The sequence below is a fragment of the Dermacentor andersoni genome, chromosome 11 (genome assembly GCF_023375885.2).
Source record: "Dermacentor andersoni chromosome 11, qqDerAnde1_hic_scaffold, whole genome shotgun sequence".
NCBI lineage: Eukaryota > Metazoa > Arthropoda > Arachnida > Ixodida > Ixodidae > Dermacentor > Dermacentor andersoni.
In genome coordinates, this window is record NC_092824.1 from 122,677,705 (window position 1) to 122,698,494 (window position 20,790).

At 46.6% G+C, this 20,790-nt stretch overlaps 1 protein-coding gene across 2 annotated transcripts in view; it reads left to right on the top strand.

Moving 5' to 3' along the window:
- LOC126539320 (snRNA-activating protein complex subunit 4-like) overlaps positions 1-20,790 on the top strand; it is a 229,024-nt gene that overhangs the window by 96,638 nt on the left and 111,596 nt on the right. For both annotated transcript variants that reach the window (XM_050186115.3, XM_055075534.2), the window contains exons 5-6: positions 6,037-6,270; positions 12,441-12,608. In XM_050186115.3, coding sequence (XP_050042072.1) covers positions 6,037-6,270; positions 12,441-12,608 — 402 coding nt within the window. The remainder of the gene's footprint in view (positions 1-6,036; positions 6,271-12,440; positions 12,609-20,790) is intronic.

The window sequence follows — 20,790 nt, forward strand, 5'->3', positions numbered from 1 at the left end:
ATAATGCAAGGATCCACTGCTGCTACAACTGCTGCAATACTTAAAGTCTGGCCTGCCACCTGGTGACACTAAAGAGTCCAAGAGGGTACAGGACCTCGCTGATGACAACGAAATCTCGGAACAGTTGTATCCTTATGTACATGATCGGTAAATGTAAAGTCGCCTGGCCTCCCCAACACTTACGAGACATGGCACTGAAAGTGAAGCATGACCACCCACTAAATGGACATTTAGGCTTTTTTTTAAACTTAGAAACGTGTGACGAGCCAGTTCACATGGCTCGGTATCCGCTCCGATATCTGCTCCACAAGTACATCCTGGTGGTGCTGGACAAGTTCACGAAGTTTGTGGAGCTTTTCCCATTACGTGCGCCTACCTCTAAATTGATCATCGATAAAATGATTAATGTTTTTTGCTGGCATGGTGTGCCTAGCTCCATCTCTAGCGACAATGCAGACCATTCCTAAGCAAACTGTGGAAAGGCGTTCTCCAGCACTGGGAAATCAAGGAGAGCCACACAGTCCCATACAGACCAGCAGGACAAACTGTGGAACGCCATAACACAACGGTTAAACAATGCCTGGTGGGCTACTGCACTTCCCACAGGGACTGGGACAAAAGGCTGCCCGAAGTGGCGTTTGCAATGCATACGTCTTAAAGTGTAGTTACTGGCTTTATGCCTGCCTTCTTGTGCTATCGGTGGGAACTACGGAACCCGTGGAGCCATCACAATCAGGCAGCTGGCACCGAGGTGCCCTCTTCTGCGCCTCATGCCCTAGCTGCTGAACTGGATATGTACCTTCGAGATGCCTGGGCCTTTGCACAGGACTACCAAACTTTGGCAAAAGCCAGCCAGGCAAGTACTACAACAAAAGGCGCACTCCATCTTCCCTCCAGGTTGGAGACTTGGTTCTCTGGGACGCGCACTCACTAAGTAAGGCAGCCATTGGATTCACAACCAAGTTTGCCCATCGACGCACAGGGCCAGTTAGAATGACTGCACACATTGGACGCAATACCTACAGACTCGAACACCCGGCTACAGGGAAACAGAAAGGCCTCACTAATGCAGCTGAGCCCTTATCATGTGCCTTGGAAGCCCTCTTCACCGGATAAAGGGGGGGGGATCTGTGAGGGTACCGGGCCGACATCAGGTGGTGTAGAGTCGCAGGCACGAGATGGTAGGCAACTATGTGAAGTAGCAGGCACGGGACGGCAGACCGGTGTATGGCGGGGAGGGAGAACATGGAAGGTGTGTGTGCACGGTTACCATGCGGGGAGCGTGCGACAACGAACTGAGTCAGTGAAGTAATCAGCGGAGCAAGCCGCATGCAGTGCGGCAGGACGGAACGCAGACTGCGTTTGTGTGCGTGCACCGAGGATGTTCCAAAATAAAGAACGTGCTTGACAACTGCGAGGGTTTATTTAAGGCCATGCTGGCGCCATGTTAATCAGAACCGCTCGAGACTCGGATAAGTGTCACATCCATGTACCGATGAAGTGAATGCAATTTTTTCTACTTTTTTCCATCATCACGATGCCTGACTTCGTCGTCTTTTCCTGATTCTTGCGGTGAAGGCCCACCTCACCTGGTCGAGATCATATCAAGGCTCATGAGGCACGGCCTCATTATGTCACAAGCGTCAATCTGTCCTCATGATGTGCTCTGGATTGACTTCATGATGCCGTACAGAAGCCAGCCATGTGACTTACTTATCTGGCAGACTGGACATGAACGAGCATAGCGTAGTACGTCTTGCAGACAAGCGTACCTTGACTCTTGCGTGTCATCTGTTCATGTGGAGCTAGAACAACTTCTAGCAGCACTGTATTTTGGAAGTCAGTAGAATAGCGCATTTAAATTTACATTTCCGGCAATTTTATTAGCTTAATTTTTAGCATTGTGCGTTCCCTCAATAGGTCTGGCCACATTGAGCTGACAAGCGCAAAGCATACGTTGCGCGATAATGATTGTGTCTGCAAATTATTACATTGCTACGTGCTGCAGAAAGATCTGAAATTTCAAACCGAATGCCGTTTTCCCTTCTCCTCGCGGCCACCATGTTCCAGGCCGGAGGATGATGTACACATGCTAGTGCGCCTACATACACGTTTGCACTGTGATGTCGCTCGTGCCGACACGTGACTTCGAGAATTATTCAAGGCAACATCTGTTATTTGTGTAATATGTTGCCTGAATAGACAAATTAAAGCTTAGGGAAATAATAAAACACAAACTGAACGTCTGCATGTTTTTGTTTTACTTTGAACTGCAGCAAGAAATTTCATTTTGTCTGCTTGTTCCCGTGTCATGCAGTTGCACGTGCAGACACCGAAACTATGTCATTTTCTACCATGTTCTAGTGTGGGATCATGGTCTGTGATCCGCTTGTGTCTGCCTCAGTATTCGTGTAGCAATGGCTTATACTGCTGGTCAGGTGTTTCCATGCACAGCACGCAAAATCGTGCACTGTGTGAAACGAGACGTTCACAATAGCTTGCGCGCGACGCCCTTAGTGGAAGTGCGTTGTGCCGCAATAAAGCGAAGAGAGAAAAAAAAAAGAAAGCGAGGCCCGTGATGTGCGCATCACGCGGTCTTCGAGGTCTGGTATGGGAGAACACAGTGAAGGAATTTCGCTTGCGGAGGCTAGACAGGGCAAGTAGAAAGAGTGTCTCGCTTGGCAGTGGAGCTCACCTCCTGAAGTCATGAGTTTGCGGCATTAAAATATTTCTATCTCGGCTATTATTGAGCCGAATTGAAAAATTTCATGGCAGAACACTCCCCAGAGGACACATAACAACTTCCAGCATATGACCAACATTTGCTATGGGGTTTCGTGAAAGGCCCTCTAAGATTGAAGACGAAGATGAAATGGATAGTGGTGCACACAAGACTAGTCGCATTTTTTTTTCACTGTACCGGTTGAACCTACTTATAACAACACTGACTTTAAAGGGACACTGAAACAATTGTGACTATTTCGTAAAAACATACCGAGTCGTTAGGGTAGGTCCTTCTGATGCATTTAAGTGCATTTAAGCGCAGTTATGCATTTAAGCGGTCCACATGCATTTAAGCGCTCCACATAAAGCGTGTAATTTATTATAAAGTCTTAAATATTTCATTGCTACTAATTGTGGGCCTCTTTGTCATGCCCCCCTTCATGCCCCCCTTCATGCCATGCCCACTCACCTCTCCGTGCTTGTGCCCATTGCCTTAAAAAAATATTTTAAAAATACAGGTGCTGCTTTGACCACACCCTTCTTTGTGTGTCTCTCGCCCTGCACCACATGCCTTTGTCGCACCCCTCTCCAGTCTCTCTTCCACGCCTTTCGCCAGCGCCCTAGAGGTGGAAAACCAGAGAGGGGCGACTAAAGCGTGCCGCGTGGGGCGCATGACAAAGGTGGGAGTGGCAAATTGGCATGTTTTGTTTCTTCCTTTTCCTGTATTTCGCATTTCTTTTCTTTGCGGCGCAGACACTCAGTAGTCAAATTTATTTGTTATTGCCAATTATGTGGGATGGAAACATTTTAGTAAGCAGTTTATCTTACCAAACAATGCACACAAAAGTTCAGGTGAGCAGCTCGTAATTGTTACATTCGAGTATTGTTAAAACCAGTAATGCTATAAGTGGTTTCTTTCAGTCTGTGCTTCTTTCTGTCTAAGTAAAATGTTTAAATGTTTGTCCCTTCAGCTTTTTTCATGCAGCCCAGTCATAACAATGAAATTTCCTTGGCACTAGAATATTGTTATAAGTGAATCCGACTGTATACTGCTGCACAACTATTTCTCAAATGTAGTATGGGTGTTCTGATTGATATCTTACAGTGTAATGCACTAGGATAATAAACAAAGTGGTGTAGCTTATTTCTTTTTTGTTAACTTATTAATTCCCAGTAAGTTATTTAGTGGAAACCTGATACAATCAAATCTGCCACTAGCAAAGAATCTCTGTGCAGCTGGTGTCTTTAATATAACCGAGAACTGAACCATGCTGCGTTTAGGCTTAAGGGCTAATTGGCCAAGCCATGTACAGGCCAGGTTTGAAGTCATGGGGCCCCGCTTGGGCAGGCCAGCGCGTGGAACTTGCAGGTTCTGGCCAAGCCCAGGCCAGACAATCATTTACCACTGAGCACATCCTCACTGCTGGTAAAATGTTACCTGGTCAGCATTGCACAGTGGTCGTATGTGCCCAAGTTATAGTGACAGCGCTGGTTCATAAGTCGTTTGTCACCCTTTGATGTATCATTGTTAATAAAGCTTGCCGCGTTTTATTGCGATATCAATTATATGGACACTCTAGTTACATTTCTGTGGCCGGCGTCACTGTGAAGTTGGCGTGGGTGATAAAATCGTCCCTGCATGCCGTATGCTGTGTGTGCAAGGGATAGCATGCGAGGGTGAGCCAGTGATCATGGCTCAATCTTGCGCATGCAGTGGCAGAATGTGGGGAGGGCACCGCCTTCCGTTGTGTGCAAAGCTTCTGGATGAGGGAAGGGAGGGGAGGTGCATTCTAGTCTGGGCAGCTCGGGTGCCCGCACACGCCGGGCCGGGCCGTTGTATCTTGAAAGCCATCTGCAATGGGTAGAGAGTCGATGCTGTGCTGTGTTTTCAAGGCGTAGTTTGCGTTTTTGCGAGTGCCTGCACAAAGGTCAATTTGCTCGCTTCTGCTGCCACATTTCTTCACTGCAGCATTTTGACAGCTGGTTTCTGTGATCATCGAGTGAGATGTGTTCATGTTGGCTTGTGGGCGCATGACACCCTGCTTGTTAATTTAGTTATACTCGCGGACAGCTTTCTTTGGCTGTGAAGGAAAAAGCTACGGAGGCAAAGCGCGCACAAGTTAGAGCACTTCTGAAGATAGTACTGTGTTTTAATCCAGGTTAGTTTAGGCTGGGGAAGAGAAAACATAGACACCTTATTAGGAACAGTTAAATAAGACAGGACACGCCGCTGAGTTAAAGGATTACTTATTTTGCGGCTTTTCCATTCCACATCTGGGGAAACGCAAAACCGTTGCAAGTGGAAGCTGCGTTGATTCAGCGTCTGTTCCGAGCAACCGAAAGCATTGTCAAATGCTGCCAAACTACTTGGCGCGCTAACACATGTGCAGCAGCTGCACGAATTGTCTGCAACTATAGTATGCCTTTGTTTACAAGTACAGCTGATAAAATTACTATCCTTATCGTAATCGATGCTTTGCCTTTCAGGTGAAACTGATACTTTCTTTTGCCATTATGATTCTGGAGCCTTCTGTGTGCTGTGTCAGAGAGCTGTCAAACTCTGCTGCAGTGCATCTTACCATGGCAGTTGCTAGTTGCAAGCTTAGTGTGCCTTGTGCTAAGCCGATCTACTCAAAACTGAGTTATGACCTGGGACACAGTGAAAGCAGGCGTCTTTTTCAGACATTGAACATCAAATAAAAATTGAATGAAGCTTGAATGCACTAAGAAAGAAACTGAAACTTTTTCTTTTTCCCAGTAAGAGCATAACTCAATGTGCTAGCTGTGGCTCATGCAACCCAGCCAACTTTGTCACTTGATGTTAATGGTGGTGCAGCACAGTCTGTTCGACTGCAGTGCAATAGGCCTATACAGATGTATTCTTGGATTGAATGTCCTTTGTCATTCCTGAGCTGCTGCTTCTCTAGCTCCCTCATATGCCCCACCATTCTTTTCACTTCACTGCGATATAAACACTGAGTCCTAGGTATAGAAGCAGCAACACCTCCAGAAGGCTTCCTCTAACACAACCGGCAGAGACACAGGACATTCGACATTTCAGTTGACTCTCTTTTAAGGGAAAGGCCCTGGAAGCCTGTCTTATCAGAAGCTCGTCTTAGTAGGTGTGGACTGCTTCTATGAGAAACTTTGCAGATTCCCAAAGTGTTCAGCTGCTCAGGAGATTAAATTTAATGGGATTAATGTCAAGGGGAAGCCACTTTGATATCATGGTCAGAATTACAAGCTTTCCTTGTGCACAGAAAAGTTATGGCTAAAAGAGGCAGCCAAATTAGCTTAATCTGCTGACTGCAGGTGGCTGAGACACGCAACCTGAGCCTGGAGCAGCTGCTGGAGCAGTCGTCACGGCCCATCGACTGGCTACGCATTGCCGCTGTGGACATGCGCTCACATCGGACCGCATTTGGTTGTGAGATGAGGTGGCGCCACCTGCTTGATGTGCGCTTAAACCAGGGCCCCTGGACCAACGCGGAGGACGAGCGCCTGCGAGCCCTGGCCACTAAGTGGGGAGAGCGCAATTGGGACCAGGTGGGTCTTCACATTTTGAAAGTATTGTGTCCATGCCAGAGCAATGAGTGTGCCACCACTTGCAAGCATGTTGCTGTGATTTCCTGAATGTTGGGCACAAGGGCCACTACTGGAAGCGCTGGTGCTGCAACCATCGAGTCACACTACATTGCTTCGCTGTGACATGGCATCGCCTCCTCTATTTTTTCAATACCAGCGGAATTACTCGCTCCCCAATGGCAGTTATTGGTGCACCTTAGTTCATTGAGTTGCCGCAATGCGACGCTACCCAAATGGTATGACTGCTTGTGTCATGCATGCGCCTGAGCGCGCACCGCTGCCGTTCTGTTGGCGAAGCGGTAGACACTCCATCCCTGCGTCTGTCAGTTTTCCTCCAATTTTTCTCCCCCACGACTGTAAAGCAGGCGTGAACTCCAGCAGACGGGAGAGAGTAACAAAGGACGATATGAGAGGGTAGTGAATGGTTGGATCTGCTGCATCTGGCTGGCATTGAAAAAAAAATAGAGGCAATGGGCTTGGTCATGGTGCATAGTGGAAGCATGCACTGATTTTATCCTACAATATAGTAAGTTTATTTTATTTTATTTTTATTTTTATTCGTAATACTGTATTTACTCGAATGTAGGCCATCCCCGATTCTAAGCCAACCCCCAAATGTCTGAAGTTGGGGGGGGGGGGGGAATCTGAGGACACTGTTCACAAATGAAAACAGCATTTATTAAATGTGGACATGCCAAGCTCACTCTACTTATCATCGTAGCTAGCTGTGTCGCTGTCTTTCTTATCGCTGTCATCTCCTCATTGCGGCACACGCAAAAAGCATCTCCTGTTGCCCCCTCCAACAACGGATGTTTTTCTCATCGATGCTGAAGTCCCGCTCGGCTTGAATGTTTGACGATGCCTCTGCGGCTAGCACAACTTCTTGTTTGAAAAAGGCACTACAGTTGAACCCACTTACAACAATATTCAAGTGCCACGAAAATTCCATTGTTATAACCGATAATTGTTGGAACCGGGTTGCATGAAAAAATCAAAATATGGGGATGGCAGAGCTGATATGAGAAAGCTATAGACCACCTTCCTCCACATGGCTACTGATTGTGTACGCTCATTTAACTACTTCCTGGGCGCTCCGATCGCATGTAACAAGCCGCGGCTGTTGGTGTTAAAGAATGGCTCTGCTATATCAACTGCAAAGAGGTGTCACGGGTGGCAAGCGATATATGAGCACCGCTGAGGCATCACTTTAGTGGTCCCAAAAGGGGCCTTTTAAAAATTTTGAGAATGCTGCCACGACAGCCTGTCAGCTTGAGAAATCCAGAAGAAACGCTGAGGAGAGATCGCCACAAGCATCTCGCCACGTACTTCATGTCTTGCACGAGAAAAGCCTATATCCCTCAGCCATGCATGCTTTATGCGAAGCTTGCCGACATCCTTCTCCAAGGCATCCAAGCGCTCCACCCAGTGCAGCGGAAGGTTCCTCGTGAAAACGAAGCCGGGAGGGACTGAATCATCTGCAGGGCCTCCTGTAAGGACAACATACGTTCCGCGTCATCGCTGCCGTCGTTGCCGTTGCTATCCAAAGCAACCACATTCGCGACAATCGTCTCATCGGTTAGAAGCACTTAATTTCCAAATCTATAGCCATGCACTTTCTTTTCACCAGCAACGGCGTGCCTTGCCGATGATCAGCGGGCGGATCAACCATCTTCCATTTCGACGGTGAGTCAAACGAAGTTGAGAAATGGGGGAAAGGGGGGCCAGGAACATCTTCGACATAACCAACAAAAACGAACGTGAGCGATTAAGCTGATTGCAGAAGTGTGCTGATTGAGAAGCCAGCGCACAACATGCGAGCAATCTGCTTGCGGCGCAGTTGATGCGGTCCACTTGTGTTTCGGAGAGTGGGGCGGTGTAGAGCTATGGGCACAGCCCATTCGTGTTTGCAGGGGTGGAAGGTCGATGGAAGAGAGCCGTACGAAGATGGCTGGAAAATGAGTGCACGGCGGCTGTTGGAGCAGTGGCCCATCGTGCAGCAACTCTAATTTCTTGTTTTGTTTTTTTCTTTTCAAGGATTTCGCATTTCACTACCTTTCGGCTCGGACACCCAGCAGCCAGACTTCATAGTTATAAATGATAATGCGGCATCAGGGCATTGTAGTAAAGGGGGCTATTTCACTATGGAAAACATACAAAAGTCAACGGTGCAGCAGCTTCTCATTGTTATAAGCAATATAAGTTAAAACTGGTATCGTTATAAGTGGTTTCGACTATATAGTGGCATTGTATGTTTGGTGCCATTGAGATAACGCCACACTGCACGCCGACACGACACAAGTCAAAATGGCAACGTCACTTGTCTACTTCAGTTGGCTACTGGTGTGACTAGTAACAGCTGTGAAACTGACTTTTCTAGATGGTGGTATCTATGCACCATATTGTTACTATGGGATGCGTTTATTTAAAGATGAATTGATGAAAGGGGCCATGCCGACACCGACCCGCTGCAAAGACAAGCGCACTTCGTTCTCCTCTTCCTGCGTTCTTCCTGTAGCTTTAGCATAACACTCCTCTATTCACAGACGAAGCTCGCTGGGCGAGTAACTGTTACGTCCACTCGGAGTCACGGGGATGACAGCGTCTTCCCCATGACTCCGAAGTGCAACAAGGTGCATCTTCTTAGACCGGTAGTCATTAGAAACGAGACGAGCAATCGAGTAGGTCACATCACTTAGGCGATTGGTGATGACGAAAGGCCCAGTGTAACGAGCTAGAAACTTCTGGCACAGGCCGCGCTTGTGGAGTGGTGTCCAAAGCCATACTGTGTCCCCTTTGTCATACAACACATTCTTGTAGTGTGAATTGTAGCTGATCTTGGAGCGGTCCTGGGATGCCAACATACGGAGCTGAGCTATCGGGTGTGCTACCTCAGTACAGCAGAGAGTCTGGGTAATAGAAGAGCCCGCATGAAGAGTAAAAGGTAGAATGGTGTCAAGGAAGCTGCGGGGTGTTCTGACATAAAGAAGATAGAAAGGACAGTAGCCGGTAGTTTCATGCTTTGCAGTGTTGTAGGCGTGTGTGATAAAAGGCAAGATATTGTTACTCGAACGAAGGGTCTGTAAGACGAGCAACTATTTACAGGTTATATTTACAACAGCTGTTCCAGCCCTGACTCGTTGGATTCTTAGCACGAGCCCACTTCATTCTTCCTCCTCTTTTCTCAAGTGACGGCGCCCACATGCCTCGTTTAAACAATCAAATACCACATACTTTTTGCATAATCCCCCAGCGGCAGAAGCGACGTCCCAGAGCATCTAAATGTCATCACTGGGAGGGTGATACTGCTTCAGTCGTGTAACGTGCACAATAGCACTGAACTGGGAAGCACATGGGGCATCAGGGGCGATCTTGTAGGTGACGAGAGTCGCAGCACGAAGCACTTGGTATGGGCCTGTGTAACGAGACAGCAGTTTTTCTGACAGGTCGACCTGACGCGACGGAGATCATGGAAGCACCAAAGAACCAGGCAGGAAGCGCACGTCTCGATGTCGCTATTCGTACAAATGCCTTTGACACTCTTGGAGTTTCAGAAGGCAGTCACGGGCAATTTTCCTTGCATGGGCACAGCGGGCAATGGCGTCAAGTGCATATTCACTGGTCGGTGCTGCGTGAACAGGGAGGGTTGTGTCGAGGGGCAGTGCTGGTTCTTGGCCAAACAGAAGGAAAAATGGGGAATAACTGGCTGTGTTGTGGCACGAGGAATAATAAGCAAATGTGACAAATGGTAGAGCGAGGTCCCAGTCGATGTGGTCTGAAGAGATATATTTCGCGAGCATGTCTGTGAGAGTGCGATTGAAATGCTCCGTGAGGCCATTTGTTTGCTGATGGTATGACATGAATACCTTGTGCCTCGTGGCACAGGACTGGAGGATGTCCGCGATAACTTTTGATAAGAATGTCCAGCCATGGTCTGTAAGAAGTTGTCGTGGAGCTCCATGTAATAAAACCACGTCGCGTAGAAGAAAATCGGCGACATCTGGGGCGTAGCTTGTAGGCGACATCTGTGGCCACAGCCCAGCGGTAGAAAGAGGAAAAGTGCCAAGTAAGTCCAAACCAACCCGAAAGAATGGTTCCGCTGGAATGTTGAGTGGTTGAAGGTGCGCAGGGAGCGTCGATGGTGTCTTGCATCGCTGGCATTTCTCACACGCAGCTACGTATCTTCGAACGGAGCGAGCAAGCCCTGGCCAAAAGAAGCGTCAATGGATCCGGTCGTAGGTACGTGACGCACCCAGGTGGACCAGCAGTGGGGAGATCGTGAAGTTCGTGGAGAACAGCTGAGCTAGGTGTTTAGGGATCACAAGGAGTAGTGCAGGGCCGTCGGGGTGAACGTTGTGGCGGTAGAGTACGCCATCTTGAAGTGTGAACAAGCAAAGAGAACTGTCAGCAAGTGACGATTCCAGGCGGTCAATGATAATACACAAGGACGGGTCACGGTTCTGCTCGTCAGCAACATCAAGCAGTGGAAAAACAGAGAGAACACAGGTGTCGGTGTCAGTATCAGACGTAAAGGTCGCATCTTCGACTGGGTAGTGAGAGAGGCAATCTGCGTCCTGGTGTTGGCGTCCCGACTTGTAAGTCAATGTGTAGGGATATTCTTGTAGTTGGAGGGCCCAACGACCGAGCCGGCCAATAGAATCCTTGAGCAACGAAATCCAACAGAGCACATTATGGTCTGGGATTTCTGAGAAGGGCTTGCCATATAAATATGGGCAGAACTTTGAAACAGCCCAGACGAGAGCAAGACATTCGCGCTCGGTAATCGAATAGATGCGCTCTGCAGTTGTCAGGAGCCGGCTAGCGTAGGCTATAACGCAGTCGTGTCCGTGTTGGCGTTACGATAAGATAGCGTCGATCCCATAATCACTGGCATCGGTTCGGACCTCTGTAGGTGCAGATAGGTCAAAGTGGGCCAAGACCAGTGGATTGGTGAGAATTGTGATAAGGCATGAAAATGTGGCAGCCTGAGGGGAATCCCACGTAAAAGGACCGTCTTTCTTGAGAAGTTCAGTGTGTGGTCGAGCGATTGCTGCGAAATCTTTCACGAACCGTCGGAAATAAGAACAGAGCCCCACAAAACTCCAAACGTCTTTGACAGACCGAGGTACAGGAAAAGCTGTTACTGCTTGAACCTTCTCCGGGTCGGGTTGTACTCCGGTAGCATCGACGAGATGGCCTAGCACTCTAATCTGTCGGAGCAAGAGGATGTGGCGGGGGTGTTTGGGAGCCGGGAAAACTGTCGGACGACACAGCGGCTTTTGGCTACCTCGAAGCTGCGGCATTCTTTGATGTTGTCATCGACGGTAGAAACATCATTAAAGACGAGCAAATTGAAGGTGTCGCCCCCGATGCCTTTTAGGATATGGCCCACCTTGTCAACCTCGGTCATGTGCTCGTCGACTTTCCGGCAAAGCGCAAGCACTTCCTGTATGTAGGAGACATACGATTTGGTCGACGACTGGACACGGGTGGCAAGATCTTTTTACGCATTGCCAGAAGGGTCGTGAAGTCGCTCTTTGAAAATGTCCCAGCTGAAGAGCTCAATCTCATGGGTGCGAAACCAGACACTCGTTGTACTGTCCAGATAAAAGATTGCATTGGCAAGCATGATGGTGAGGTTACAGTGGTGGCTTTGGCTAACGTGCTCATACACGCTGAGCCAGTCATTGATGTCAACGTCATTTTGGGCGGAGAAAGTCCCAGGATCACGGAGACTACGAACTGTAACGTACATTGGGGTTGACGCTGCCGGTCGACGCAGACTACTTTGGACACATAGAAAGCGGGTGTGCATTTCATTCGAAAATGTGTTAAAATTGGGCATATACTGCCAAAAGAATCAGCGGTGTGTTTTGCCCTTTTTTTGCATCTTGTTTAATTCGACCTCCCCACCCCACACCCCCCCACCCTGAGATAATTTAATCAATTTTGTTAGTCTCGTCAGTGTCAAATTAACGGAAGTCAACTGTATTGAAGTTCATTATATTGAGGTTTAACTGTATCCCTATTTAATTTTATGTGCCATATTCCTAGAATTTAAGTCTTCACTTCAATTGTCAAGCCAACTAGTTAGTCATTTGCTGTGGTCTGTTAGTGAGGCCCTGTGTGTGCAGGTGGCACAGGAGCTGAAGACTGGCCGCAGTGCGTTTCAATGTGCAACACGCTACTCGACCCGACTCGTCACGCGCCACAACATGGGCGCATTTTCAGAGGAAGAAAACCACCGACTGCAACAGCTCATCGCCGTGTGCACTGAGGGAGACGACATCTCCTGGTCACAGGTGTGTCTCATAGAATGCATGAGTGTGCCTTGGCCTAAAAATGCCCTGCAGCCTCTACAGATGTAGTTTCTAGGTCATGTATACATTGTGGCTCAAGGAGCAAATTGGCAAAAGTTTCAAACCATGCCTTTTTAAAGTACTTAATTCACAAGGCACTTATGTCTAGTGCCATAGCTGGTGGGATGTCTCAAAGTTCGAACTATCTCTCTAAATTTGGTTAAATTCAGTGAGAAGGAGAAACAGGTTTCAAGCAGGCAGTAAACTTCCCCTGAAATTAGGTCCTTACTAAGGTGTGGTGGGACTTGGTTATAAATTCATTTCAGGTGGACTGCTCACGGGGGTTGGCAGGAGAGCAATTGCTGGCGTCACAGGAGAGCAAGTATATGACCCTGATACCTGAGAGGCAAATTTCCTGCTTGGAGCACTCTCCTATGGTTGCACTGTGGCCTGACTTTTATGAGAGGGTGCCTTTAGTCCCCTGAGTCCCTATAGGTCCTTGCTGGACCTATAGAAATCAATCAATTTGATACACAGTTTCCTACTTGTTAAACATATTCGTTGGAATTTTACTGCTAGAAATGCAAAGCCACATCTGAATTGACAACTGAACTTGAACTATTGGTCAGCTTTGACAATTTTTGGCAGGTTGGCGAGTCTGGAAAAGTAAAGCTTTGACTGGTGGTATCGTTGAAACTAGCCTCCAGTGCTCCTAACACTTCTCAGGGGAAAAAAATATGCAAAATAGAGCTTTGGTCTACTCAGCAACACAGGTTTTAAGTGATGGCAGCACTGAAGACACAGAAGTTTCTTTCGGGCTGGCTGATTTTCCTATCCAACGTCTAGGCTGTTTTAACAATGTCTCAAACAATGGTAGAGGCTCATGAGTGTTTGCTATTTTCATAATCGTGTTTGTCTAATGTCAAATGCAACTTTATTTTTCCCACCGTGGGTTGGTTTTATCCATCAGCGTTTCAGCACCATATGTACAATTTAGTATGAACAATCATTCCTGTTGAGTAGGATTTTCACTCGCACAAGAACATGCATTCAATTTCAGACGCTCCTTCATTCTAATATTTTACATATTGAACAGCGCCTGTTCAAGTACCATTATTTATTACTGAAAAATAGTGTGCAACACTCCACATTACTGTACAGCACTGTACAGGAACTGAACAAAGCATGTGTATGACTCCAGCACCAGTTGAATGCACACTAGACTAGCTTAAATGATATTGCGCGACATAAAAACGACACGGACGTGAAAGAAGACGACACACCAACGTCCGTGTCGTTTTTATGTCGCGCAATATCATTTAAGCAATGGATTGCCAACTTGCCCGGAATGCTGCTCTCATTAGACTAGCTTGCCTGCACAGGAAAGCTGGTTCAGTGCAATAATAAAGTACGAGGATGCATGCTCCCTGATCTGACGACTATTGCTTTCGAGCTTAAAGTGTGCTGTAAAAAGTTCACCAGCTGCATGCGGCAATCATTAAAAACACATGCTTTCTGCACAATAGGAACTTACCTGTTTTCCATATTTGCGAAGCTACTGCTTTCTTGCATTGCATGTTCATCGCTGTGGCTTGCATTGATGCCAACAAATTTCCATAATAATTTTTTTGTGTGGTCTGACTAAAATTTGGGAAGTATGAGGCAGGCGCATATTTTGTATATATTGAGTTATATATATTTTTTTTACTCCCAGTACTTATACTAAAAATAGCAAATTATTATTTTCATTCATGTTCTTTGAGGGGCTTTTTGAAGGTTCACATAAGAATTTAGGGGTGTGCGAATAGTCTAAGTTTTCGAATATTACTCAAATATTACATTCCTAATATTTGTATTCACTTTGAAAACTGTGTATTCAAATATTTCGGATATTCAAAAGGTTTTGAATATTCTAAGGTATTCGATTATGCGATTATGTGAAACTTACTGAATAAGCCGACAATCAAATTTTTTTTTTCCTGGACAGCGAACGACCTGCACTTGAGCGTGCACACTGTACTTGCTTTCGTTGCTGTATGGCGGCCACCATGGTGTATGTGAGGCCTGCAGGAGACACCTGGGTAGGGTGCAACAGAAAGGGGAAAGACCGCAGAGGAGGAGGCCTTGAGGCGCTAGTGAAGGGACAGGACTGGGAAAGGGTAAGGGAGAGCTGCAGTGAGCACATGTGGCTCAAGGGCACCATAGGGAGTGTAGAGACAATCCTGGGAGTTGTGTATCTGAAAACGGGGAATGAGTCGAAAGAGGAGAATGCAAAACATTTCAAATGTATGGCCAAGGACATCAGGGAGTTAGCTATGAAACAAGAGATACTCATCCTAGGGGACATGAATGCACATTTGGAATACTTTGACGGGGCGACAGATGCAACAGGGCAGATGTTAGTAGATTTTTGTGAGGCTCATGATTTTGTGATAGTTAATACTGAAATTAAATGCAACGGGAAAATAACATGGGAAAGAAATAACACCCACTCGACAATCGACTACTGCCTAATGTCCCACAAGCTGTATGAACGGTTGGGATGGATGGAAATCGATGAGAAAGGTACAAAAAGCCTGGGGAGTGATCACAAACGAATCAAAATCAGTTTTGGAAGGACAGTACCACTGGTAGAAACTAAAGAAAGGAAAGGTATGAGAAAATTGAATGACAGGCAGCTACAAGTGGCGAAAAACATTGAAAGCATGGTATCCAAGCAACCGCAAAGGGCATGGACATACGACGAGTTAATAGGTATTTTTAAACGAGAGCTAGAGAAGGGACAGATTAGGAAACTAGGAAGTAAGCAGGGAAAATATAAACTGAAAAGCTGGTGGGACCGAGAAGTTAAGGAGGCCATAGAGCAACGCAAAGAAGCGTGCAGAAAACACAGAACAGCGAAGAAAAGGGGAGCCACACCAGAAGAGGTGGAGACAAAATGGGAGGATTACCTTGCAATGAAAAGAGAAGCATTGGCATTAATTCAAGCCAAGATAGCAAAAGTTGGGGTACAGTGGATGTTAGAGATACGAAAAAAAGACAGAAATGCCTCTAAGAAATTTTGGGAACACATAAGGCAACAGAGTAAGAAGACAGAGGTGGTTCAGCACTCACTGACCACCTCAGAAGGAACAAAGGTAGAGGGAGAGGAAGCTCAGGAATATGTTAGGTTAACAATAGAGACAGCATTTGCAGAGCCAGTGGGTAGCGAAATGGAGAACAATGACAACAGCAGGACAGAATTAGAGGAGCAGTACAGAAGGATGACAAGTAAGGAATGGGACAGAATTGAACACAAGGTCCCAGTGGGAACAGCGACAGGACCTGATAGCATACCTATGAAATTGATAAGCATATTAGGCCAGAAAAGTAAATTAAAATTACGACAACTTATTGAACAAATAGTAGTAGGGGGAGGTGTTCCACAGGACTGGAAATCAAGCAGAATGATATTAGTTTACAAAGGTAAGGGAAGCAAGGACAACATTAAATCCTACAGGCCAATAACTATCACATCAGTCATATACAGAGTAGCAATGCAGATGGTGAAAAAGAGAATGGAGGAATGGGCAGAACGTGAAGAGATCTTGGGAGAACTGCAGAATGGATTTAGAAGGAACAGAAGGCTAGATGATAATTTATTTGTTATAACACAGTGCATAGAGATAGCGACAGCCAGGCAGAAACCGCTATGGATAGCTTTTTTAGACATTAGAGGAGCTTATGATAATGTAAACCGAGAAAAGTTATGGAGCCAGTTGAGGGAATATGGTCTAGATAGAAAGATGATTGAGTTCCTACAACAAGCTTATACAGATAATGAGGTAGAGATAACATGGGAGGGGGAAACTACAAAGCCAGCTAAAATAAGAAGAGGTCTCAGGCAGGGCTGTCCATTGTCACCTCTGCTTTTTATGATTTACATGAGCCAAATGGAAAAGAGACTAGAACAGAGCACAATAGGAACTTACATAAGCTATATGCTGGAAGGGCAGAAGGTAGCTCAAGTACTAGCCGGACTGATGTATGCAGATGATATTGTACTGCTTGCTGACACCCGAGTAGGGCTACAGGAACTAATGAGCATATGTGGAGAGGAGGGAGAAAAATTGGGACTGCAATTCAGTAGAGAGAAGTCTGGGATAATAATATACAATGAAGAAAGGGGGGAACCATTGGAAATACAAGGCACTAAGATTGATCATGTTGAAAAATACATTTGGGCATATGGCTAAACGAGGGCAAAAAGTACTTGGAAGAACATGAAAAACAGCTCGGACAACCTGTCCGATGGAGGAGGAACCTGGATTGGAGGAGCTCGGTACCTGGCCTCACATTCGGAAATTCAGTACTGTGCATGAAATCGGAAGTTCAGGCATCCATGGAAACAAGACAAAGAAGTGTAGGCAGGTTGGCCTTAGGAGCGCACGGGAACACCCCTAATGAGGGAGTGCAGGGGGACATGGGATGGACGTCATTCGAAGGTAGAGAGGCAATGAGTAAGCTAAAATATGAACAGAGACTCGCAGCACTGGGGGAAGAAAGGTGGGCGGGAAAAGTGTACAAATACCTATACATGAAAAGTTTGAACACAAAGTGGACACTCAGAACTAGGAAGCTGAGGATTAGATACCTACAGCCGAGGGAGGGGGTCCAACGTGGTTCTAGTGTGGGAAAGGAGGTGAAGGAGATGGAAAGAAAAAGGTGGAAAGAAAGAATGCTCGAAAAGCCAACGCTAGCTATGTATAGGACACAAAAACAGGAGATAAAGAGAGAACTCTTATTTGATAACTCGCGGGGCAGCTCACTATTATTCGAAGCTAGGACAAAGGTTTTGAGAACGAAAACATACAGGGCTAAATTTGAAGACGTGGACCTTTTATGCACAGCTTGCAGAGCCGAAACTGAGATCACAGAGCATATAATGCTGAGATGTACAGACCTTCGCCCGACTCTGGCTGAGGGAACAGTGACAGACATGGAAGGAGCATTAGGTTTGCCCGGGGAACGAGGGCAAATAGACGGGAAAAGAGTGGCAGTGACGAAGGGGAGGCTAGAGCATTGGTGGAGAAAGTCAAGGGAGAGATAATACCATAAATCGGGGAGCTCATGTTTTCTATACTATTTTAGATATTTATTTTGGGGGGAGGAGCGGAGTGAAAACTAGTTTAAGGAGAAGGGGATATAAAGAAGAAAAAAATAGGAGGGGGAGCAAAAGGCTAGGTGGCGCCAGCCGCCGCCCGTTACAAAAGGGTGTAGCTGCCATCCAACCATCCATCCATCCATCCATCCATCCATCCATGGTAAGGCTCATCGACATTCACATAGCCGTATGGCGGCGGCATAGGCTTCTTTGCGTGTTGCGTCCATAGAGGAAGGAAAATATTTGGAGGGAGCGTCACGTGACAATTTTGAAGCCTAGTCATAAAAATTTAAAGGAAGGGGATGATGAGAAATAGGCCCTCACGTGATAGGTAAGCAGTAACTTTAGTCGGCTCACTTTGGTTGCGTCTGCTGCGGGGGCTTTGGAATACATGCACATAGTCGGTGTGGCAAACGCATGCAGAGGTTAACTGAAGGAATTCAAGTGTGTGAAGCTGTCGAATCTCTGTTAAGAACGTACTTGACAAGGTAAAGCACCAAACCACCACGCGGGTCGCTGCTTTTAAGCAAGCAGCAGACAGGTGCCAATGCAGTAGCGAACAAAGGTGTCAGCATTATGCCCAACAACCCGCAACGACCACCTCAAGAATGGCTGGTCGCATTTTGGGGTGGTTTCAAGTAAACGAGGAAACCTTTCGCTCTGCAAACGTGTGAAGGCAGCCAAGCTGCTCTTCTGACAGCGATTCGGCGCAGTTGGGGGCATCTACTGGGAAACAATATGATAGCTTTTGCCCCTGCAAACAGATGCAGGTGCTCAAGCAAGCATCCATGGTCTGCAGCGACGGCTTTTTCATGTGAAAAAAAAAAAATTCATCCCATCTTGTGCCCAACAATGGACTGGTGAGCCAGGGACACCGACCATATTTGAGGCCATGCCAGCCCACTTTTGGGGTAGACGGTCCCAGTCGATGCTGCTGTTCTGCTCAATGCCTTCTGCCTCTCAACAGACTGGCGAGAACTCAATAGGAACATCTCAACAGCATAAGGATGTTGCACCACACCATCTTACAAAATTGTGCACGTAAATCTCAAGGAAAGGTGATGACTTCGGTGTTTAGAGTGCAGGGTAATGCTATTTATTTATTTCACAATGAAAGATGCACAGCAGAACCTTTTACTAAGCAAACACACAACAAATAACCATCCCACAAAAGATCTTGTCTCACGCTATATGTGTGCTAGACAGCAGAACAAAAATTAGCAAGAAAATACGCACTGGAGTTTAATGTACATGACAGCTGATTTGACGAAACAATAGACCATGCTCGAACATACTCTGGACGCGTTTCAAGGTGAGAGCACCGACTAACTGTGGTGGTAAGCACAAGTGATGCTTTGAAAATTATGTCGCCATAGGTTTGGCTCCCCAGTCTTTCTCCATGTTTCAAGGCAACGCATTTGAAGCGAAGAACTATGCTCATGGTAGCAGATACCCACTCGTTGTACTTTCTATGTGCCTCCGTGCCTTTGATGGCAGGCACCACTAAGCCACTAATCGTTACCTTGACCAAACAAACATGAATGGTCTAGCAACAATGTGGGCCCATTCCTACCCAAAAGGCACCATGCACAAGGCCCCGGTGTGTGGGAGGAGTGGCTTCAGAGGAGGTTGGTTTGCTGAGGCTAGCAGGATCACGTGATGCTCCCTCCCCATTTTTCCTTCCTTCATGGTTGTGCCAAATAGACGCGATCGTATGACACGCGATCGTTTAACTTTCTTTGTGACTAGCTTATGATACGAGGACCTGATTTTTTGCACTTTTGCTGACGCATGCCATTGCAGAAGAAGGGGATTATGGCAAGCCATCCGTAAAACAGAGGAAGAATCTGGAGACTACGCTGAAACAGAGAAAAAAAGTGATAATTTGGAAATACTTCATGAAGACACCATCGACGGCACAGTGCAAGACATGCAGCGCAAATCTTCAAACACCGACAGGCATAGCAACTACGCTTGCCAACCATCTGAAGCAGCATCCTGCCACTGTTAAAGAGTACCGGAAGATTGCTGCGAGTGCGCCTGGGAAACATCAGTCAATGATAAATGACTGTGTGCCGCACTGAGCCAGTGTCAGAAAAGAAGACTCAAGCTCTACATAATAAGGTGCCTGCCATGGTAGCGCTTGATTTACAGCCTTACAGTGTTGTTGAAGACTGCATGTTCAAAGAACTTACGGCTGAGGTTGTTTCGAACTATTGCTTACCATCACGCACGCTTGTTCCGTGCTTGTATGACGACATACGGAAAAAGGTGAAGGCCGAGCTCAGCAGTGCTTTTGGAGGAAGAACAACAGCTGTTGCCTTTACCAGCGACATGTGGACATCACATGCCAACGAAAGCTGTGGGAGCTTCACTTGCCACCTTTTGACACCAATTTTTCAAATGCAACGATTCACACTCAACGCTGTCACATGGCTGCCAGTCATAGTACTGGGAACATAGCAAAATTTCTTGACGAGATGTGCACTGAATGGGAGATAACCAATGACTGCCAAAAGTACACCGTGACAGATAATGGACGTAACATCCATGCCGCAGTCAGGAGGCTTTGAGCGTTTGTGCCTCGCTCACGCCCTGCAGCTTGCTATCAATGACGTAATATTCTGTATTCCGTCTATTGATCATTTGTGCAAGAAGGCTAGGCACATTGTTGGTCATAATAAGCGGAGTTCATTGGCACAAAGGCGGCTAGAGGAATACCAAAAAAGAATAGGGAAGGATCTGCTTTGTCTGGTGCAAGATGTGGAAACCAGATAGAACAGCCAATACTTGATGCTGTCCTGCCTCTTAGACTTGAAGGAAGCAGTCACTGTTGAGCTAGCCATATCGAACAACAACATTGAGCCACATCGAACAACAGCATTAAGCTACACCAAACAACAGCATTGGTGGCCTAAGCTCACTAGAATGGAAGGAGGCTTCTGAATACATCAAAGTACTGAAGCCGTTCTATGGTACTACTGTGATTGCTAGTGCAGATACATGTGCGTCACTTTCGGCTCAACTTCAGTGGCATAGCTG